This window comes from Aulonocara sp. 'chitande type north' Nkhata Bay, linkage group LG10, assembly GCF_057382095.1.
Source record: "Aulonocara sp. 'chitande type north' Nkhata Bay isolate Kocher_YH1m ecotype deep benthic linkage group LG10, A_spYH_male_GT1.1, whole genome shotgun sequence".
In the NCBI taxonomy this organism is placed as follows: Eukaryota; Metazoa; Chordata; class Actinopteri; order Cichliformes; family Cichlidae; genus Aulonocara; species Aulonocara sp. 'chitande type north' Nkhata Bay.
In genome coordinates this window covers 5,463,054-5,487,723 of record NC_141353.1, presented here as the reverse complement: position 1 = coordinate 5,487,723, position 24,670 = coordinate 5,463,054, and the positions used below count along the sequence as shown (strand labels likewise).

Below are 24,670 nucleotides of genomic sequence, written 5' to 3'. Positions count from 1 at the left end.
CATACTGACCCATGAAACCACATTTTCTCTCATGTGGAATGTAAAGTATCACTATAAGAGAACATTTACTGCCAAAGGCTCTCAGGTTACCTTTCTCTGCTGCTGCTCCACTTCAACATGCAAATCAATGGCACAGATTTGTCTCAGGCAGGAATGTGTGGCTAGAGTGACCTCCTGTCAGTCATGGACCGCTGCATCGCACCGAGTAGTGGCTGAATGAATTTTTATATTGGATTTTAAATGTCTTTAGGTAACCATGCAACGTAAGATATTTTCAATAACTTTAAACCAGTTAAAGTATAGATATTATTTAAAGAATATTTAATTGCATAATTTATCTGTTGAATATTTCATGAGTTGGTTTGTTAAAGACAAAATACTGACAAGCATGTACTTTATATCTCCATCTCATCCAGCAATGAAAGCTAAAGTCATTAGATTAGGTTAGATTAGATTATTAGACTCAAATCTCCCTCATCTACGAGGCCACTTTTGGGAATGTGGATGTGTGGCTATGCATGCAGGCAAATTGATTCTCACACCCTTTTGACTCTTTGAAATGAAGACGTGTGCTGAACAGCTTCACTGATTCATTGTCTCAAAATGAGAGATAACAGAAGGTTTTATTGTCAAAGGTGTGGTGAAGGGGAAGAAGCTTACAGGAAGAGGAGATAAAAATGAGCTCACATTTTTATAAATAGTTTGAGTTAAATTTTCCATTGATTTGAGGGTTTGTTTTGGACTGTGTTATTTTTAAGTCCTCCTTGCCTGTGTGGTTTGTAATGATTATCATCATAATTATATCAGGCTGAGCGTTTCCGTCTTTCACTTCCAGTTGAGTATTTATGGAATTTATTATTAACGTTTAGGTTCTTGTATCTCTTTAGAATTTTTGTTTATCATATTTGGATCTTAGTATTTGGAGCCTTTAGTTGTTGTTAAATTTTAGTTTGACAAGTTGACAGCTGTGCTTGCAAAATTTAATTTTCATTTCCGTTTGTGTTGCTTCTCCACTACTATTGTTATCCAGACTACACTCATGTTATGTTTTCCCCAGCTGCGTCCATTCCCCCTGACTGGCCTCAGTGTGCGTATAAATAGTCCTGTCTCATTTTGCATAATCTCTCTCATGCTTTCTCAGTTATTCTTGGGGCGTCTGGACTTGTTTGGTTTCCTTTGTGAATTTTGTCCTTGGCATCTGACCTTAACAAAAATATATATATATAAATATTCAGTCAGCCTTGGGAGTTTGCATGTGGGTCTGTCACCTGCAAATTATCACACTGCCTCATTACATCTGTGTTGAAGCCATAGACGGTGATCTCAGAGAAAGTCATAGTCATATATGGGTGTGCTCCACAGCTGCACGGCTGTAGGCTCAAGCTCAAATGTAAACAGAATGGCACATGTGTTGCCAACTAGCAACTGAGTTATGATCAGTTTAGATAAGCCAAGTAAATTCCTGCACATTTATAAATAGAAGTGGAACAAGTTGAACACAAACCCACAACATGATACCCCAAAATAGAACCTTACTAATTACCACTGGCCCACAGTCACGTTGTATACCCTCATTTGTATTCTGAGCCGTCGAAAGCTCTGATATCATCAGCTAACTGAAGCTAAACTGGAAATGTGAACACACCCAACACAGGAGTTAGTCTAGATGGAGCTGAACAAAATCCCTGTTTACTGCCACACTGGAAAGGATGCAGCGAGGAGAGCATATGTTGCAGCAAGGTTATTTGCATAGAACTATCATCATATGTCCCTTTTGATTACATCAGATAGGGCTCCTGCTGTTTGTTTATTTGGGAAAAAAGGATGTTTAATTTAAGATGGATGACAACTTTTTCGTACTTCTACTGGTGCACATGTGGGGCATGGTCGTGAAGAATGATTAATCAAATCAGAATCTGAAAACAATGTAACAAGACAACGTCAAATATGACACATTGTTAACTTCAGCACTTTTTTTCCTCAGAGTTCTTAAAGTATTGGGTTAAACTGGATGCACAAGTGTCAGTGATATGTGCACAGTTACCATATGTCAATTTCTGCTGCTCTTTTGTTCAGTCGTGTCCTCTCACAGCTACATTTTCTTGGAAAGCATATAGGTTTTCTAATTATATTACTTTGTAGGACAGTGATTGTTATGATGTCAAGAAAAACACTGATTTTGAACAGAAAATGGAGACTGAATCAATATGAAAGGATTGAGATAGTCTAGTTTTTCTCCATATATAATTTAGCTGTCGTTTTAATGTTAGCACCATTAAGTTTAATTTGTTTATACTGTGAGCTATGATCTCATATTTCTATACTCACCACTTTCTACCTCGAGCAGGGCTTTGGTCAGGATGCTTCCAGCCACGCTGATGGCCTGGCAGATGTAATAGCCAGAGTCTTCAACTTGGACATCATTGATGGTCAGCTCACCACTCAGTGACACTGTGAATCGTCCTGACTGTGATGGCTCCTGGACAGGGAACAGCAAGATCTGGAGAAGAAAATGACCACAGGAGTCGTTTCATTATTTTATGTGGGCTGAAACAGGGCCAACATTAAAATGGCAAGTTGTGAAACTATCAAGCAACCATTCAACAATTTTATGCGAAGTGTCTTAAAAACACAATTTAAATAGGATCTTTTCCAAGTTGCCTGTTTTGCATGGACACAAAACTGCTTCATCTCATGCATTATGTGCCATTTTTATGATTCATATGTCAGTGTTAACTGGCTTAACATATGAAGAGTTCTCTGAAAATACTCGAGTACAAGGACTGGACTGAAAATGAGTGAAGGACAAGCTGAGAAGTTTGAAAGGTATTTGGAGCCTTGTGCTGGAGCCTCAGGGCGAGAGGCAGGGTTTACCCTGGACAGGTCTAACACAGTCTGTTGCAGGGATAACAGATAGAAACAGACAACCATTTGCACTCACATTCATACCCTCATTTGCACCTATAGGCAATTTAGAGTTTCCAGTTAACCTTTCCCCACTAAATGCATGTCTTTGGACTGTGGGAGGAAGCCAGAGTGCCCGGAGAGAACCCATGCAAACACAGGGAGAATATGCAAACTCCACACAGAAAGACCTTGGCCTGCTGGTGAACTCAAGACTTGCTAGCTGTGAGACAACAGTGCTAACCACCATGCTGCTATTTCTGTTTTAATTTTAATTTTAATTGTAATTCTGCTTTTTTTCTGCTCAGGCAGGTGAAAAAGTCAAGCTCTGCACATTAGCCGATGACTCAAAAATATGATATAGGGCATAAAAAAATCAGAATTCATCTTCTTGTGCAGTAAGGTTGGATGCACATATTTTGAGCTGCCGCCGACAAACAGGGTGGGAAGGGGGAAAAGCTCCCATGCTCCCCATTTCTCATGAAAATGCGACAAAATGTCAAGAAAGGTCCGGAGGTCTCAGAACCAAGTCATACTACCAAATAATGAAGTATCAAATATCAAATACAGGGAGTGCAGAATTATTAGGCAAATGAGTATTTTGTCCACATCATCCTCTTCATGCATGTTGTCTTACTCCAAGCTGTATAGGCTCGAAAGCCTACTACCAATTAAGCACATTAGGTGATGTGCATCTCTGTAATGAGAAGGGGTGTGGTCTAATGACATCAACACCCTATATCAGGTGTGCATAATTATTAGGCAACGTCCTTTCCTTTGGCAAAATGGGTCAAAAGAAGGACTTGACAGGCTCAGAAAAGTCAAAAATAGTGAGATATCTTGCAGAGGGATGCAGCAGTCTCAAATTTGCAAAGCTTCTGAAGCGTGATCATCGAACAATCAAGCGTTTCATTCAAAATGGTCAACAGGGTCGCAAGAAGCGTGTGGAAAAACCAAGGCGCAAAATAACTGCCCATGAACTGAGAAAAGTCAAGCGTGCAGCTGCCAAGATGCCACTTGCCACCAGTTTGGCCATATTTCAGAGCTGCAACATCACTGGAGTGCCCAAAAGCACAAGGTGTGCAATACTCAGAGACATGGCCAAGGTAAGAAAGGCTGAAAGACGACCACCACTGAACAAGACACACAAGCTGAAACGTCAAGACTGGGCCAAGAAATATCTCAAGACTGATTTTTCTAAGGTTTTATGGACTGATGAAATGAGAGTGAGTCTTGATGGGCCAGATGGATGGGCCCGTGGCTGGATTGGTAAAGGGCAGAGAGCTCCAGTCCGACTCAGACGCCAGCAAGGTGGAGGTGGAGTACTGGTTTGGGCTGGTATCATCAAAGATGAGCTTGTGGGGCCTTTTCGGGTTGAGGATGGAGTCAAGCTCAACTTCCAGTCCTACTGCCAGTTTCTGGAAGACACCTTCTTCAAGCAGTGGTACAGGAAGAAGTCTGCATCCTTCAAGAAAAACATGATTTTCATGCAGGACAATGCTCCATCACACGCGTCCAAGTACTCCACAGCGTGGCTGGCAAGAAAGGGTATAAAAGAAGAAAAACTAATGACATGGCCACCTTGTTCACCTGATCTGAACCCATTGAGAACCTGTGGTCCATCATCAAATGTGAGATTTACAAGGAGGGAAAACAGTACACCTCTCTGAGCAGTGTCTGGGAGGCTGTGGTTGCTGCTGCACGCAATGTTGATGGTGAACAGATCAAAACACTGACAGAATCCATGGATGGCAGGCTTTTGAGTGTCCTTGCAAAGAAAGGTGGCTATATTGGTCGCTGATTTGTTTTTGTTTTGTTTTTGAATGTCAGAAATGTATATTTGTGAATGTGGAGATGTTATATTGGTTTCACTGGTAAAAATAAATCATTGAAATGGGTATATATTTGTTTTTTGTTAAGTTGCCTAATAATTATGCACAGTAATAGTCACCTGCACACACAGATATCCCCCTAAAATAGCTAAAACTAAAAACTACTTCCAAAAACATTCAGCTTTGATATTAATGAGTTTTTTGGGTTCACTGAGAACATGGTTGTTGTTCAATAATAAAATTATTCCTCAAAAATACAACTTGCCTAATAATTCTGCACTCCTTGTATGAGATACAATATAATAAGTACTTTTGTTGTCATGTTTGATTAGATTTGGGGGCCAAAAGTACTTCATTAGGTTTAGAAAAAGATTATCCGTAGAGTTCAAATGCATTCTTTTACAAAAAGGACATCTTCCTGTGATCACATGGTATCTTTCTCAGGTGATCAGTTAAAAAAAGTATATATACGCATTGCAATACAAGGTAACCGGTGCTGTGATAGCATATAGAGTGAGAACAGGTTGATTCACAATGAGCCTTAGACACTTAGCCTGTGTTATTGTGCAATAATAAATGACAAACACGTCCCTTCATTTCTACTTTTCTTTGTCATATATCACTGTGTAAACCCAGTAAAAATCTCAGCATTTCACTGAAAGCGGGGCCAAAATTTCGAACAAGCTACCCACATTCTTCTTCTCTTCCTTCTCCTTGTCTTCCATGCTTTCTCTGCTTTATCTCTCTCCTCCACACTCGTTCTCCCTCTCCCACACATTCTCCATCCTACCCTGCCACCCCCTGTTTCCCTAATCTGTACCTGGAAGCCAAGCTACAGGCACCCACGCAGTCTCATCAGGCCTTTCAGTGCATTCCAACAGGCTGCAATGCTTATCACAGGGTGACTCTCTCCCACAAACACATACACGTCTCAATACATCTGAAAACGTGCAGGTCTTTGGTAAATAATACACTGTGTGGATGATGGGAAAGTGTAAGTGTGAGTGTGTGTGTGTGTGTGTGTGAGAGAGAGAGTCACTCTGGCAGTAAACTACAGCACACAGCGAAGGATGATAAAAGCAGAGACCATGACAAGGAAGGGAAATGTTGGCTCTCTTCAAAGCACATGTAGCAAAGTGGCATGCAAACAGAGTTGGTAATTAAAATCCTATAAAGGCTCATTTAAAGCACTTTTTTAATCTCGTCAGGTGTTCTTTTAAATTTAAAAAATGTAAAAGTTGTGTGAAGTTATATTGGGATTTACTTTAAATTGGGTAAAATAAATATAAGAAAAAGTAATGTATCTATAGCACATTACAATATGAGAGTTTACTGTTTCCCTCTTTACCAGAGCCCTGCTTGTGATGATGCAATTCACCTGTAGGTTTTTCTTTATTTTATGCTGATGTTATTGTGCAGCACATTTTCAGATAGCTTAAAATCAACTTTTTTGAAAGAAAAAGGTTTTAAAAATGCACATAGTACTGTTAGCACCAAATCCCTTGGAGTTAAAAGTAAAGGTCTGTATGTACTTGGTAATTAAAGGCTTTGTGATGTTTGGGGGCCAGTACTGGTACTGAAATGTGGAAAACAGCTAATGTTTTGACTTTACATAAACTGTACATAAACAAGCCTATTAAATCTTTATAATAAAGACTCATTAGAGTATGTTTCATAACTACTGTAAACAAAATCATGGAACGTTTCCCACCTGGCTGCCTTCTTTTTGCCAGAAGACGGCTGGCGGAGGGTTTCCTTTGGTGCCACAGAGGAAGGTTACGGTACGACCTGGAGTTGTGATCTGGTCCCGCGGTCGAACCACAATCTGAGGAGGCACTGCAGCACATAATTCAGAAAAAAAAAATCTTGAAATCCAGTCATTATGTGCCATTATTTTATCAACATGTGACTGAAGTACAGACATTGAAAAAATGAATTCATAACATTAATTCACAAAAGTTATTCTAATTCAAGACATTTAACAAAAGTTTTGCATGAACTACTTAAGAATTACAACAACTTTTACACACAGCCCCCCATTTTCATAAACATAAATTTAAATGTAAATACACCTGAAGGCTATACCTGGAGCCTAGAACCCACTGACTTCACCAAATGTTGTGTTTCCTGTCTTGAGCCTTGAGTGGCCTTTACTGTAGCCACCTGCTTGTTGCTTGTTTGTGGGTCTTTCTGCATTTGGTTTTGTATTTAATAATGCAAAAGCATGCTCTGTTGGGTTGAGATCAGGCGACTGATTTGGCCGTTGAAGAACATCCCATTTCTTTTGAGAAACTCAATTAGCACTATACACTTCAAAATTCATTACATGCATTTCTATCAACAGTCAAATCATCAATAAACACTAACGCCTGATTCCATGACAGCTTTCAAACAGTCAAGGCACAAGAGAATAAAATATTTTAGAGACAGTGACAGTAAACAAAGACAGTAGAGAAATGACATTAAACCCACAATGTCATTTCTCTCGGGGTCTGAGAATCAAAGCAATACTAAAAGATGCAGTTTGATGTCATCATGAAATGTGGTGGGCTCATGGGAAGCTTTACCACCACTGAAAATCTACCTGACGTGACTCAGGCAGAAATCATGGTTCTAGCTGAGATAATGCATTAAAGTTTTTTGTTACATTAAAACATTTATTTTCAAATGAATTCATTTTAATCCAAAGAAACAGCTGGGCACATTAGCCACATTAGCTCACGTAATATTAACTAAACCTTTGATGCATGAGCTAAACATAGCTACTGTAGCTAACATCATCTGGCAAACACGGTTAACTGGTAGGGCAGCCCTGCTCTGTGTGATTAAACAAATCATAACTTCATAACTTTATGCTTGTGTTGAGCATCAACTCAATGTTATAAGAATACCATACGCACTGCCTTAGTGGTTAGGACTTTATTTAATTGACAGGCGATTAAATGCAATGCATAGTAACACAGAATAAAATGCCGTATTTTTCTTGGATTATTCAGTGGCATTAGGTGACAAATTTAGCCAGATTGAAACGTGCCCTTTTTGTGCTGCCTCTTTTAATTCCTTTATATATGCTAACAGTACCGCCATACTTGTCAATGCTCTTATCACATCTCGTTTAGATTAACTCTCTTCTCTATGGTTTACCTCGTAAATCTCTCCATAAACTGCAGTTAGTTCAAAATACAGCTGCTCGTATTATATCCAGAATGAGATCTACTGAACATATAACACCATTGGCTTCTAATTCACCTCCGTGTCAATTTCAAGATCCTGTTTCTTACTTTCAAAGCGCTTCATAACCTCGCTCCTCCATATTTATCTGATGTTCTCCATATGTACTCACCCCCTCGTACCCTCCGCTCTTCTCCAGCTTCCCTTTTGTCTGCTCCACCTGCTCGCCTGACTACCATAAGACTCAGAGCCTTTAGTTGTTCTGCCCCGAGGCTTTGGATGCACTCCCACCAGATCTCCGGACTACAAACTCTCTCTCTACTTTTGAACTGTGTCTTAAAACCCATCTATTTAGAATTGCATACCCTTCATCATGACTCCACCTTACTCTATTTTACCTTATTTAGCTTTTATACTTTCATACTTGTTTTCATTTTTTGTTTACCTTGTGTTTTTATTTTATTGTACCTCGAGGGTCTTTAAAGGCACATATAAATAAAATGTATTATTTTTATTATTATTATTATTAAAGAATTATAAAATATTATTACTTCTGGAGTTAAATAAATATTTACTATTTTACTATATAGTTACTATAAGCTGACATGTGGTAGTTCCCCACCACTGTTATATGAATTAATATTACTGCTGCAGATGTTTAGGGCTAAGCCCATTTTAAATACTTTCTGTTGTTTAATCTCCAATAGTGGATGATATTCTATAAAATCATGCCTGTAGTGTGACTGTCCTGTGGTGACCACATGTTTTCTGGACTCAGAAAAACAGGACTAATAAAACTGATTTTTAAAAACTTATTAAATATACATAATAAATCAAATCAGAGCTCTAATAAAAATTTTGACCGTTATATTAAAAATATACATGAAAAATGAAGGTGGCTATTAGCAAAACCACTGCTTAAGCTTTGTAAATTCATTCAACCAGACATGTTAGCCACACATGCTAATCTGAACAATTGAAAAAGAGAACATTTGTCTTGTTTTTATACATTTTTATGTGAAAGCCCATATATTTATCGATTTAATGACATTCTGTCTTCATCTGCAGGGCTGATATATTGGCCAATATTAGTCATTTCCTGATATATCAATATCGGCACTTATAACAGACAATAAATGAAAACTATCCACCCACTCTCATTCTCCATTTCAATATATCTACTACATTTATCAGATACAAAAAGGAAAACAGAATGTGACTTTAATGAGAGAATCTGCAGGTTTTCAGTCGAGTACCTAGCTGTGTCTACCACGAGCGACCATAACAGTCCTTGATTTGTTTGGCTTTTTGTGTTTGATAAATTGATGGTTATTGCCTAATCTAGATGGCTTGACTGTTTATCCCACACTACAGCAAACAGCCCATCAAAAAGGTCAGCCCAGACACCACAGGAGCCTGAATCCACGGTTAAGATGGCGCCGGTGAGGTCGGCTGCCGTCACGACTGCTCCGACCACTTTTTCTTTGTCTTTGTTTTTTAAGTTAGTTTTCAGCGTTTCTAAATCGGCAAAATCATCACCATTGGGTACATTAGGTATGACAGTGACACTCTTGTTTCTATTGGTTTACAATGTACTCACAATTCGAAGTTTTTAACTCCGGATCCGAGCTGGCCGAGTGAGATCTCGAGGGAGAACAAAGGGAAGCGGCGGCGGCCTAGAGGGAAGCGAGCCGGCGTCAGGAACAGGCTGAGAGCTCGTGCACACCGCACACCTCTGCCTAGCATCCTGCTCGCCAACGTCCAGTCACTGGAGAACAAGCTTGACGACCTCAGGGCCAGGATAAAGTTCCAGAGAGACATTCGGGACTGCAATCTCCTCTGCTTCACCGAGACATGGCTGAACCCAGCGGTGCCGGACCACGCCATCCAGCCGGCCGAGTTCTTCTCGGTTCACCGCATGGACAGGACACGGGACTCGGGGAAGTCAAGGGGAGGCGGCGTGTGTTTAATGGTGAACAACAACTGGTGCAACAGTGCGAACGTTGTTCCTCTCACACGCTCCTGCACACCAAATCTGGAACTACTGTCCATCATGTGTCGTCCTTTTTATCTACCTCGGGAATTTACATCGGTCATTGTAAGTGCCGTTTATATTCCACCACAAGCGGACACGGTCACCGCCTTATGCGAGCTGCATGAGGCACTCACACAGCACCAGACACAACACCGGGACGCTGCGCTTATTGTGATGGGGGACTTTAATAGCGCCAACCTCAAACGCGCAGCGCCGAACTTTTATCAACACATCACCTGCCCCACCAGGGGTGAAAGGACACTGGACCACTGCTACACTACGGTCAAGGACGGCTACAAGGCACAATCCCGCCCCCCGTTTGGCAAATCTGATCACGCCGCCATCTTCCTCATGCCAAAATATAAACAAAGGCTGAAACAGGAAGTTCCGGTTCAGAGGAAGGTCGCGCGCTGGACGGATCAATCGGTGGCCGCGTTACAGGACGCACTCGATGACGCAGACTGGGGCATGTTCAGAAACAGCTCCGACGATGACGTCAACGTGTTTACGGAAGCGGTTGTGGGATTCATCGGGAAACTAGCGGATGATACCGTGGAGACAAAGACTATCACAACGTTTCCCAACCAGAAGCCGTGGGTGGATAAAACCATCCGCGACGCTCTGAGATCCCGCACCGCTGCCTACAACACGGGACTCATGACGGGGGACATGGACCCGTACAAAGCCGCGTCATATAACGTGCGGAGGGCGGTGAAAGAGGCGAAGCAGCGCTACGGGAGGAAACTAGAGTCACAACTCCAACAGAGTGACTCTAGGAGCCTGTGGCGGGGACTAAGGACAATAACGGACTATAAAGCACCAACAACCGGTATGACGAACGCGGCCGTGACTCTGGCAGACGAGCTGAACACTTTCTATGCTCGCTTCGAGGCTGCAGCTAAGGTCTCCAACAATGCTAGTGTTAGCGGCGCTAACGGCTGCAGACAGGAAGATACTGCCAGCACCGGAAACGTGCTCGTCATCTCCGAGCATGAAGTAAGGAGAGCCTTCAAGAGAGTGAACACCAGGAAAGCAGCAGGACCAGACGGCATCCCAGGTCGTATCCTAAGAGACTGCGCATACCAGCTAGCTCCTGTGTTCACTGAGATATTCAACATCTCTTTATCTCAGTCGGTGATCCCCACATGCTTCAAAGACTCCATCATTGTTCCTGTCCCGAAGAAACCCCACCCTGCTTCTCTCAATGACTATCGCCCTGTAGCCCTCACCTCAGTAGTGATGAAGTGCTTTGAACGCCTGGTCAGAGACTTCATCATTTCTTCACTACCAGACACACTGGACCCACTACAGTTCGCTTACCGTCCAAATCGTTCCACAGACGATGCCATCTCTCATCTCCTCCACACATCACTCACTCACTTGGACACTAGAAGGGGGAATTATGTTAAAATGCTCTTCATAGACTACAGCTCTGCATTTAATACCATAATTCCCTCCACACTCACCACCAAGCTGGAGCATCTGGGACTCAGCTCATCTATGTGTCAGTGGATCTCCAACTTCCTAACTGGCAGACCACAGGCAGTAAGGATGGGCGGACATGTCTCAGCCTCCACCACTGTCAGCACTGGAGCCCCCCAGGGGTGTGTTCTGAGCCCCCTGCTGTACTCTTTGTACACATATGACTGTGTGGCCACTACCAGCTCCACCACCATCATCAAGTTTGCTGACGACACCGTCGTGGTGGGCCTGATCTCTGATAACAACGAGACGGCCTACCTGAAGGAGATTAGGAATCTGGAGAACTGGTGCCAGAGGAACAACCTCCTTCTAAACGTCAGTAAGACAAAGGAGCTGATAGTGGACTTCAGCACTAAGCAGGAGAGGAACTACCAGACCCCCGTCATCAACGAGTGCCCAGTGGAGAGAGTGGACAGCTTCAAATACCTCGGAGTTCACATCACGCAGGACCTGTCATGGTCCTGTCACATCAACACCGTGGTGAAAAAGGCCCGACAGCGTCTCTACCACCTCAGACGCTTGAGAGACTTCCAACTGCCCTCCAAGGTGCTCAGGAACTTTTACTCGTGCACCATAGAGAGCATCCTGGCGGGAAACATCTTAACCTGGTTCGGGAACAGCACCATGCAGGACAGACGAGCTCTACAGAGGGTTGTGCGGTCAGCTGAGCGCACCATCCGCTCCGAGCTCCCTGACCTGCACTCAATCTACAGCAGGCGGTGCTGGACCAAGGCCAGGAAGATCGTGAAGGACCTCAGCCATCCCAACAACAGACTGTTCTCTCTGTTGAGGTCAGGAAAGCGATTCCGCTCCCTGAAGACCAACACAGAGAGACTGAGGAGGAGCTTCTTCCCGCAGGCGATACGGTCTCTCAATCACACCACCACACAGTACTGACCCACACATATGGTTCTTACACACACACTGGACTTTCTGGACATTGTTTTTGCACAACACTGGTCACTATATTCTTCATTTCCAGTTAATACTTGTACAGCTGCTGTTATTGTGTATATATTTATTTATATTTAGATTTTTTCATACATTCTTATATAGTTCTATATTGTGTATTTTGTTGTACAGTTATTTTATTTTCAACTTTAATTTATATATTTTATCTTATTCTTCCCAGTTAAATTTACCCTTCATTCTAATTTGTGTTGTACAGTTATTTCATTTTTAACCTTAATTTATATTTTATTCCTTCCTAGTTAAATTTACCCTTTTTAATTTTGCATATTTATTTCCTATCTTATTCATAGCCTTTCCTTTTTTTGTTTTCTTTAGGTCACGAGCAGTTGTCCAAGCATTTCACTACATATCGTACTGTGTATGACTGTGTACGTGACAAATAAAATTTGAATTTGAAATTTGAATTTGAATCCAGGTTTGTGGGTCACCATTCTGATTCTGAGCATCAGACATCTTTGAACACAGATGGAGGGCAAGGGGGATAAGGGACTGCAAATAAATGGTAAGCTGTCTCGCTTTCTCATTGCTGCACCATGCCACTGCGTGTGCACGCGTTCATCCACAAAGACACACGCATCTTTGATTTCTATTGATTCTGTAGCAAAATGACAGTCCTTCCTCCACAGAGGGGGGTGTGAATGCATAATGATGCACCGGGCCTAATTGATTTCTCATCTTCCCACCTGATCTCCTGCTTCACTTTAATTCTGACTCTCTATTAGCTTTGAGAGAAACACAAAGAAGGAGAAAGATGGGGAGGAGGAGAGCCTATGGAACGGAGAAGAAAGTAACAGTAAAAAACACTTAACAGTCACAGTGAAAGACAGAATAAATAACTAATGTCCTTCTACTGTTTCTCCATGAAAGGAAAAAATCCAGAATAAAGAAACTCCTAATCCACTACATATATCCTTCTTAGAATACTGAAGTAAACATAAAATAACGTCTTTTCCTCAAATTTTCTTCCACTGACTGATGTTCTGGGGGAGGAAAAAGCTTTGTTTGGTTACATTGCTGGGACTCACAAACGTTGCTTTTTTAAGTCAGCTCCTGTGTTCAAACACAGCCCAACATATACTTTGAGAAATGTTTCCAGACATTAACTATCTCAGATGAGGAGAAAGCAGCAGAAACAAAAATAAATAGTAGCAGAGTGTGAAGAGCTGAAACATTCCCAATCTCTCCCACTGACCCGCCTGCTCCCCCTAATCACTTGTCTCAGATGTGCATGTGCAAGCTTAATTTCATGCCTTGTATACAACTTATGCACTTTTAAAACTGCTTCCACCACGGGCCCCTCCGCACAGCAGGAGGACATCCGTGTGTCAACTGCGGGATAAATTACAGCTAATGGGGGGTCTTGGCTGAGCTAGTCAGGGTCATGTCCTGGGATCAAACTTCCAGCCCTTTGCTAACCCTAAAGGTTAATGCCCAAACATACACCCCTAGTTTTTGTCAGCAAGTGACATGGGAACATCTGCCTCCACTCTCCAGTTACCTCAAGGACAGGCCTCCTGTCGCAGCTGATGCAAGGCCTGAAATATTAAAGAAACACTGTGTAATGCTCACTTCTTATGTAATTCATATCCATGCTTGTGCACATACACGTAATGAAAACACATAGAAAAATATGCTTGTGCACTTCTCAGCAGGGTATTTAACAAAAACATGTCAACACCTGAACGTTTTCTCCTCACACCTGACACAACGCCGTAACTTTGACCCAAATACACTGACAACTAGGAATATTTGAGCTATTAAAATGCTGTTTTTGGCCCACTACACAGCCGTGTCTAGAGAATAACAGTGTTTGATTTGAGGAGGCAAGCCGGCACATTGCCTGAAGCTGTAATAAATAATTAGCAATAATGGGTGCACCCGGCATGACACTGAGCCTTAGATTTAGGGCAGGGAGATACATTAGCATCCTCAAATGGGATTGAAATGGGAGTATGGATTGTAACAGAGCAGCTGAAATATAGATGAAAAACAAGAGGGAACAATGCCTGCATGTCACTCTTATAATAATTTAACTTTCAGAGATGCAGGGTTTTTTTTTTTTTGGTGAGTTAATTTTTGCTGTGCCTTAAACTGACTCGACTTCTAAAATACCACGGTATGTTCATTTACTAATTTTATGAAACACAGAGCCAGCACACATTAAGCACCGCATACTGCTAACTGTTGCTGTCGGTGTCTGGGAGGTACATTGGGAAATTTCTAAATACAGAATGCAACACTTAAGATAGGAACTCAAAGGATCTTGCAGACTTCTTTTGTATGCTGCGTATACTGCCAGAACTGTAGAACAGATAACAAAGCTAATATGCCAAGAGGGAAGTAAAAATAGACATCAGGCTGTAGCGTAGCTTTCCACAGCTTTTATGAAAAGAAATGCAACACTCAAGGAGGAAAGTCTAGTCTACATGTAAATTGCTTGGTGTCATTGAATGTTTGTGGATGGTTGTAAATGTTCTCTTACAGATCAGAAATAATGTTTAATTTTGAGGTATTTGACTTGTTTTAACTTTATTCTTTAAGTTGAGTTTAATTAACGTTGACATGGGAACCCTGGAGGTCTAGAAAATTTAGCAAATTTATATAAGTTTGCCAAATCTTCCTAAAACAATAAGATGATGCCATAAGATAAAGGGCATGTAATTGGATGGAGCGAACATTATAAAGGTTTCCTGCAAGTGATCAGCATATGTCCTCCAAACCCACAGAGCTCCTCCAATAGTCAAACGTGCTCGGATTTGTAGCTTTTTATTCAATTCAGTTTTACTTGTACAGCTCCAAATCACAGCAACAGTCACCTCAAGGCACTTTATATTGTAAGGTAGACCCTCAACAATACATACAGAGAAAAACTCAACAATCACATGACCCCCTGTAAGCAAGCACTTTGGTGACAGTGGGAAGGAAAAACTCCCTTTTAACAGGAAGAAACCTCCGGTAGAACCAGGCTCAGGGAGGGGCGGGGCCATCTGCCGTGACCAGAGTAAAAATATTAATGAAAAATTTCCAAAAGGTTTAGTCAATTCCTTGAATTTCATGATATGGGGGAACTATATATACAGATATTACTGGACTGATAATCTATTTGGATCTATTCCTTTAGTGGGAATATACAGAATTAGTCCTTCTGCTATCCCTGATAAAATAACTCTACAATCAGCAAGGATTTTCCACACAACTTGAATCTACTTGTGGTGTTGGTTGCACTGCTAAGATTTCAGATTTCAAGTACTGTGTGACAAACAATAGATTTGGGTGACTCTCCAATTCCACTGTATGGGACAGAAGCAGGTGATGGTAGTCCTTGTTCACTTCCCAGCCTGCAGCACAACAAGGAGTAAGTAAGTAAAATGTTATTTGTATAGCACCTTTCAAGTCAAAAATCCCAAAGTGCTTCACAGAAAAGCGTACCATCAACAAAGGGTCAAAAAAATTAAAAAAAACAACAACTTAAAATGCTTTTAAAAAGCAGGAAATGAAGATCATCTACACTGTGGATGAAGTGGTTCTATCTATTCATCAGTGATGGAAACTGTCAAACTTCATTCAGTCAGCACTGAATTAGAAAGATTTGAAAATGGTCAGTGTCTTTCATGCAGCTTTCTAATGTTTAGAAACAACAGCCCCGCCCCCCGGCCAGACAGTATTGAAAGTATCGAAACAGCAAGTTGGTGAAAGGGTGTGGAGATCAGTGTGGTGAATGAGCAGGTAGCAAGTGTGATTTTAATGCAGGAAAAAGCCTTTTTTCAGTGGAGGTAGTAAAAATCATCAGTGGAATATCCTCATAAACAAGATGAAGCAAACCAGCGTCAGCCTGAGCTGTTCCCCACACACTGCGCTCCCACTCACACCGTGTGTTCCACTGCTGTCACTCACGTAGCAAAGCTAAACAAAGTGCTTACAACGAAAACATCTCACCTCCCCTGCTCCACCCCACCCATGCTTGACATGATTTTGAGCAACACGCTGAAGATATCCGCACTTGTATCAACACAATCATACACACACCCCTCGCTCCCTAGGGGCGTAGATGTGACATGCAGCTGTCAGAGTCCCGTGGTGATGCAGCTCTGCATCTGCTAGAGTAAACACACTCCAGTGCTGTTGCCGCTGCTGCTTCACCTTTTTACGAAACATCACACGCCCACTTAAGTACACAGACTTCATTCCTGAGACTGTTTCCATTCTGAAATGATGATTGAGGAGGTGATTATTTCCAGGGCATAATTTATTATAGCTGGACTATATCTCATTTGTGCTTATATTCAGTGTGAAGTTTGTGCCTAGAATTGTATCCCATTTGTCCAATATCAATATATAAATTGGAAGGCTGGTAAAGTTTTAAATAGGCCAAGAATAAGCAGGCAGTCCTTACACAGTGAATGGGACAAAAATGGAATTGCATAAAAATAATAGGTATGTAGAGAACCTCATAATTCAAAACATTTTGTGGTTCAATGTTTCTTCCACTGAACACTTTTTTAGGGGTTTTTTCATTCTTCATCCCTTTTTCTCTATTCCCCAACATTAGGCACATTTAGAGATGGGAGTACGCATTAAACCCCATTTGCTTAGTTCAAGCCAAACGCTGGCATTTTTACTTTTGGTAAGTAATCATCAGTGCATTTGTGGCAGAGTTCAAAGGTGAAACCACAGCTCACGAAAAAGAACACAATAACCCAATTCATGTACGCCAAAAACGTCTTGATGATCCCCACGACTACTGGAAAAATACTCTTTGGACTGATGAGAATTGAATTTCGTTACATCAGATGTAAAAACAGCACAGCATTTCATAAAAAGGCTGTCACACAAACAGTCCAATACGGCGGCGAAGTGTGATGGTCTGGGGCTGCTTTGCCTTATAACTCTTTTTTTTGTTGTTGTGTGGATTAATCAGCAATAACCATTTATTTTTCAAAAGGTGAGTGTTTGTGCTCTAAATCGGAGACTGCACGTTTTACAGTGGGTTTTTTTTTCTAGTAACTGAAGCTCCATCTATGAGTGTAACGAAAGGTCAAAACCCTTCTACCCTTCAATTTTTTTGTTTTTTGTTTTTAGCTTTAATACTTGGCTGTCCTAATTGGCAGAAAAAGCACCTGTGCTAGAGGGTAGAGGTTTGGGTCTCTAATGTAGCAAACAGCTTATACCTGTAGGACTGTATTAACTCTCATAAACAAACACACAAACAGACACACAAAACCATACACAGATGGGATGAAATGGAATACTTACAGGATGGGCCGACTGTGATGGAGTGATGCAGAAATGGGTGGAAGAAAGAAAAGAGAGAAAGAAAGTTGAATAACATGATGAGATGACGATGGATGGTGAAACTAGTTCAAACATTTGAAATTTTGGAACACCATACCTACTTAACCGTGTAACTAGCTGTGGTTTAATAGAATATATATTTTCCTTTGTATGTGTTTGTGTTGCATTCCTATGATCCCCACTGCAGCTACAGTGCTGCAAAATTTGCCTTCTCTTTGCTCTTTTGCACATTTGCAACACTTATGACAGTGATTCAGATCAAACAAAGATAATGTGAGTAAATACAAAATTAGGATTTTAAATGATGATTTCATCTATTGACGGAAAAAAAGTTATCCAAACATATTTGATTCTATCCTCCTGAGAACCGAGGAAAAAACAATCTTCCCATTGAACTTTTTTTGGTATTTCCTTCCTTCTTTGGAGCCAAAGGAAGCCACCCAAACACATGAAATATCATTGGAAAGCCCAGGATGTCCTCTATTCAGTACATCAGGACTTAGTAGGGTATCTCAAAAACCAACATGTCATGCCATGATATAAAGACACTCAAGAACAGATGAGAAACCAGTTAGTAAGACTGGTTTCTCATCTGAGAACTCCATGATTCACTGGAGTCTTTAAGACTCCAGTGAATCATGGTGAAAGCCATTATCCACAAACGGAGGAAATCTGGAACAACTTTCCCAAAAGTGACTGGCCTACCAAAATGGCTCCAAGGAACCCAGAAAAACATCTAATGAACCGCAGGCCTTCCTTTCCTCAGTTAAGGTGCCACCCATGGGAGAGTCCTGTGGTGAAAACCGCTGCTGATGTCACGGCGAGGTACGCCGATGTGTTTGTTTGACAGATCCAAGAGCAAACACTGCACTCAACTTGAACCATTTTGTGCTGATGGCAGAAGCACAAGAACATGAAAACTAAGGCGAAAAAGGTACAATAACTAAACTAAGAAACTAGCGATAAAAACTATGAATCTATCTGTGATAACTATGGTGTGGTGTGGCATAACAGACAACCTGACAGTGAGTGAACAGAAACTTGCAGACTAAATACACACAAGGGATGATCAGGGGGAGTGGAAACACATGAGGAAACACATGACACAAATGAACCTAATGACGTCACAGGGGAAGTGAACCTAAATACAATGACAAAGACACACCAGACTCTCTCAAAATAAATCAGGAAACACAGAAAATACAATGATCAAAGACTAAAAACTAAAATACACAAAACACTGGGTCGCAGACGCAGTAGACAGCTGACTAAAACGAACACAAAGGCCAATTTCAAGTTTGCCAAAAGATATTCTGATCGTGCCAACAGTCAAACACAGTGGCAGCAGTGTTATGGTCTGGGGCTGCTTTGCTGCTTCAGAAGCTAGCCAGCCATAAATTCTGCTCTTTACCAGAAAACCCTGAAGGAATATGTCTGGCCATCTGTTCATGCCCCAAAGATCCCTGATAGACACCACCAGCCTCTAAATGGCTCAGAAAGACACAAAATACACCTTCCTTTTTTGGCCTTAAAAGCTTTGGCATGACCTTAAACTGGCTGTTCATACTCGATGTGGAGGAATTTAAAAAATTCTGCAAAGAATAGTGGACTAGAACGCCTCGTCAGTGCAAGACTCATTGACAGCCAAGGGTGGCACAATCCTTGAGAGATGTTTAGCGGGCACTTCATTTTTCACACAGGGCCAGGTAGGTTTGGATAGCTGTTCTTCTTTAATACATGAAATCACCATTTCAAAAGTGCATTATGCACAGGTAGGTGCATGTTGTGTATTTCTGCATGTTATTTTTTTTAAATGTATCAGTCTGTCTGTTCACTGCTGAATTTTTATACATATACGAGCATAAGGTGTGTGCGAGTGTTCAGGAGTACCAGAGGGCCCACTCACTGCACCGAGTGTTACAGAATAAAACTCTAAAAATTCCCTTTTATCATCACAAATGACAGCTTTCTCATTTGAGCATCTCTCTTCAAGGGACTGACTTTATTCCCATGCAATTTCAGTTCTTTTTGATCTCAGATCTCTCTCCAGAGGAATGACGAGCTGAGGCTTGAAAGGAACTTAAAATCCATTTTTCACTTCATTTCTCTGTAATCTTCAGTTAACAGTGGATTACCAATGGCATGATATGGGGGAGTTATAACCAACTCATGTCTAGCAGCCTCTTTTTCTGATGTTTTAATAGGCGATGTCTCCACGTAGAAACAATGTTCTTAAAATCCTGGCCATCTGACATAAACAACCAGAATGAAAAGAACAAGAATGAAATGAGACAGCATTCCTGTAGGTGACAAGTGGGCAGATTGTGGTGCATCATAGCAAAGCTGCCCATCTGTGCAAACAGTTTACTCGTGCGATCATGGCTGTTCAAACCGTATTTCTAGAAAGATTCTTCAATAAGTCTGTGCAATTGTTGATTGTTTCTAATTTTCAAAAAACATCTTACATAAATATGTGAAATGTTTAAATAAAGCCTTTTACACTTTGAATCACTACGAATGCAGTAAAACTAAAACATCTTATATATAAGTGTGCCTGTGTACATCTGTACCGTGTACTTGCAGGGCAGCCGACGCCTCCGCTTTGCCGACGCTGTTCTCTGACACGCAGGTGTAGGTGCCCTCATCTTCAGCTCGCACCTGGGTCAGACGCAGACTATTCTCACTGCGGATTTCAAATCTGGGAAAAAAAACGTCAACGCAAGTGTTACATTCATGTTCTGAAATCTTCAAAAGATGGTTTGAATGAATATGACATTGTCTGGTTCAGTAAATGTGTGAGCGTTGTCACTACTAGAACAATACATTTTGGTAGTTTTCATGTTTTAAAAAAAAATATGGCTGTTTAAATGTTCCAATCAGATTTTTAAACATACAGCTTTGTGTTTACTGCACAGCTCTGTGGACACAGGCCTGAGTCGTGCTGTTGACAAGGGAACATTTTACCTTATTTCCCCTGACAGGTCATTAAAGTTTCATCCAATCATGCAGACAGGTGTGAGAGAGTAGGGCTCTCACAGTAACACAGTGATGGTGTCATGGTGCAAACACCACATGATACTCCTTTCTGAGCATGTCTCGTAGTACTAAACTCTACTGATTAACAAATAAGTAGCTTACGACAGGGATGGCTGTCCATCCGTTACTAACACAAGCTGCTGTGCCACAGGACTCACACATTTAGATTCTAGTAATAACTTTCTATTTGTATTGTAAGCAGCACAGCACTTAAAAAGCAATCATTACGAGCTCAGCGGGAGCTTTGATTTGTTTCCGTTTCTCGGTCGTTACATACAAAAAAGCGAATGATAGTGTTTTCTCTTTTCTTTAATATGTTTTTTTATACCGGTACATGTAATTTTTGGGGCAAATTCAAGTCAGCTGGACTTCCTCCACTCACAGAAAATCATCTGAATTACTTTCCTTCACACCTAACTATAAGAAAATCGGATGGACAAACAGTTGCTCTCTAATTGGAAGCTGTTATATTATTAGTGAAATGATAGTAACAAGTGCTATTTGGAGCAACAAATGATGTATCTAAGTAACAGTGAGGCAGTGGGGATTGAGTTTCAGTGCAGTGATTTGTGAGTGTGCAGCAACGGCACTGCGCTGCTGTTGTCGGACCTGCCCCGAGGCAGCTCGCCCTCCTCTCTGCGCCAGCGGACAGTCGGAGTCGGGTCTCCGTGTACCTCGCAGGAGAAGTCCACTGTATCGTCTGCCAACACCACCTGGTTCACCGGCTGTTTGGTGAACACTGGCCTCTCTGAAATTAGACAGATATGAGTGCAGAAAGAGGACAAGAATTCATACCTATTAATTACAGCTTGACTTTTCACATTTGTTAGCACTTTATAGGACTGCCCATGTAATGGATGAGTGGACACATATGGAATAGGCTGGCCGTATAAAGAGAATAATTTGATGTCCATTTGCTGCACCATAGCAGTTTACTCAGAATGATGTGGGGGGGAAAAACACTGAGGGATTGGAATTGTTAAACCTCGCACTAAAAATAATTTCAAAATGGGACACTCTCACCATGACTCTTAATACTTGATTTGAACACAATTAAACTTTTATTAAGACAAAACGAGGAACAAAATGACCCCACACCAAATCACACACAAGCTGGTAATAAATATTTACCAGCTGTTGTTAGCAGTATCTCAAAATTGACAGAGCCTGTCTAGCATTGGAAGTAGATTGCTGCAGTAGGTTAAATTCAATACCCAGCAAATAAAAGCTTTTAAATACCAAAGTCCAATCATCACAGTGAAACATGTTGGAGAATCAAGTAAGACTAAGTAGACTCAGAGCTGCAGGTACTTCCATGATCATAGTCAGTGTGAAAGCATTCCCCACAGCTGGAGGTATAAAAAGTCGCGGTGGTGAGAAATGTCTTGACAACTTTGTTCAGTCTGTGATTCGAGAGCAGAAAATGGATGGGCAGAAAAAACAGTGCAGATGTGCACTGGCTATTATCTTTCAATTTTGCAGATGGCAGTAATATTAAACATTAGGGAAAGCGCCAAGCCATGCATTTTAAGGAACCATAAATTTATAGATTATGCATTACATGCCAGGGTTTGAGTTTACTGCTGCACTACAATGTGCAGAAGGAGCTAAATTTTGTGGCAGTGTGGGTGGTGGTGAACAGGAGATCCAAGGGACTGAAAAGAAAATATCAATTCTCCATCTGTTTCCTGGGATCGATACACACTTTGATGCCTGTGGTACTGCTCCACTGAGAGCACAGCAGAGAATCAGAGACAGGAGGAGAAAAGTCAAGAGAGCAAAGCAAAGAGCAGCTGGGTGGGAAAGATGAATCTAATCCTCCAATATCAGCCAAGGAAAGAATGTCCAACCCCAGAAAAATACAGACAGGCACAAAATACAAGATACTTTCACTGTTTTTTGGAATCTTATAGTGAACATTTTAACACAGTTGAAGCAACTTAACTCAAAGAATTATTTCTAAAAGGATCAGAGGAATTATATTGATAATTTGTCTTAATATATGAGCCAATTGGCTAACAGCTGGAAGCAAATTAGCTCCAATTTATTCTGTTAACAATCTATCTTTTGCCATTACGTTTGTGTGAGCACTACAACAATCAAGCACGCTCCCAAAAGGTTATTTGATACTAATAAGGTTGACTGTATGACTTCATGTTTAGTTTCCCAGATGATATTTGCTAGCTGAGTGTCCTTTGATTAATTACAGTACAATCCCAGTAAAAACAACTCACCAAATACCACTAGTTCAGCAGGATCACTGTCTTTTTCTCCAACCATGTTGGTTCCAACGCACACATACATGCCAGCATCACTTTTCCTGGTGTTTGAAATCATCAACTTTCCTCCACGGATCTGAAATCGAGGGGTTAAAGACAGAATGAAGAGCAGAAAGATGAAACAGAAAGGAACAGATGAGTGGATAAGTGGACAAGGACGAAAGGAAACACGACGGTGGAGGAGGGGACAGAGAGAAGACATGGAAAGATGTTGGAAACAGGATATTGAGGCATGTTAGTGAGGAGAGAGAGAAGCCACTTTGTCATTTTCAGTGTGTGTTATGACAGATGGCTCTCTGGCTAGTTCTTAAAATTACTTGACAAGGGCTCTCGCTCCAAGCCAGTCGTCACACAAGCATCACTCACTGCTCTGTTTGTGGTAACTAACTTCAATAAGCCGCAATTCATCATTTGGTCATAGTGGGTAATGTGTGTGGAAGTCTGGTATTCTAAATGTGTCTTTTAACATCTATCAGCTCAGTGTCTTCTGTTAATAGTAATACAAATTAATGAGTGAAAATTACCTGAAATTTTATTTTAAAAAAGTATAAAAAGCTGACAAGTTAGTAACAACTTCCACCAGAAGTAAAATGCAATTGAACCTTAAACCAGACTTGTTTAGGTTATTTTTAACTTACAGTAATTCTTTCATCTCGATCATTGACCCGGATGTTGTTTCTCTTCCAAGAAATGGTGGGCTCCGGATGGCCCCTGGGAGGGATACACTCCATGACAGCCGGCTCCCCTGCTGCCACCACCACATCACTGGGCGTCTGACGGAAATCATCTCTCAGAACTGGGAAAAAAAGGTGAAGATGCGAAGGCAGATGGTAAATGGACTGTCATACAGTGCTTTTCTACTCTACTTGAGCACACAATGCGCTTTATGCAAAACATTTAATTCACCTATTCGCACAACACTGGTCACCAGTGCTTTCTGTATAACACTCACACTCCAGTGAATGCATTGGAGAACAACTTGGGCTTCAGTCTCTAACCAATAGATACTTGGCTTGCAGAAGCCAAATATCCTGCTCTCTGTAGCTGGCTCAGAATGAGTGTAAACTTTTTGCTGTTTAAATGGGTTTATAATTGTCATATGTGGTAACAACGATATTTAGCCTTTAAAATCAACAAAAAAGGTGAAAAGAAAATCTTAGAGTCGTCTTTCACCGAGTTGAATAATAGGAAACATAGTAAGGCACTGCTGTTGATAATATTGATACTGTGTCCCTGAGGTCTCCATTGACTGGATGTCATTCATGCTTCATCATAGTACATCAATAAAAAAGGCTCTTGTAGGTGGTGCACACGAGTAGGTAAATAGCTCATTCTGAGATAAACACACACATTCCCTTGGCAAATATATATGCATAAATACACACAAGAAAAACATGAGCATTCAAACAAACACATCAAATAAATCGACTACATCGACTGCAGGAAGTCACTTTGAATTCAGAAATAACTCCCTTTCTTATGCCTTGCTGGAGTCTATTCATAAAACATGAGAGATTTTTCTTCGGGTCACAGTGCCTCCTTTCAAATTCATCCCTCTGTAGTCAACATCTTGTGGCTTTTACCTGAAGGCATCGGGCTATTTTTTTCTCAGTTCAGTCTCTAGAGCTTTGTGACCTCTCAGATTACAGATGTGGAAGATGGTTTTG

General features: G+C 41.1%; 1 protein-coding gene across 4 annotated transcripts in view; it reads right to left on the bottom strand.

Moving 5' to 3' along the window:
- Positions 1–24,670, bottom strand: part of robo3 (roundabout, axon guidance receptor, homolog 3 (Drosophila)) — a 172,167-nt gene that overhangs the window by 28,094 nt on the left and 119,403 nt on the right. For all 4 annotated transcript variants that reach the window (XM_086307900.1, XM_086307897.1, XM_086307898.1 and 1 more), the window contains exons 3-8: positions 23,642–23,799; positions 22,959–23,079; positions 21,334–21,472; positions 20,259–20,386; positions 6,448–6,572; positions 2,329–2,500 (exon numbers count right to left, since the gene is read on the bottom strand). In XM_086307900.1, the coding sequence (XP_086164026.1) occupies positions 2,329–2,500; positions 6,448–6,572; positions 20,259–20,386; positions 21,334–21,472; positions 22,959–23,079; positions 23,642–23,799 (843 nt within the window). The remainder of the gene's footprint in view (positions 1–2,328; positions 2,501–6,447; positions 6,573–20,258; positions 20,387–21,333; positions 21,473–22,958; positions 23,080–23,641; positions 23,800–24,670) is intronic.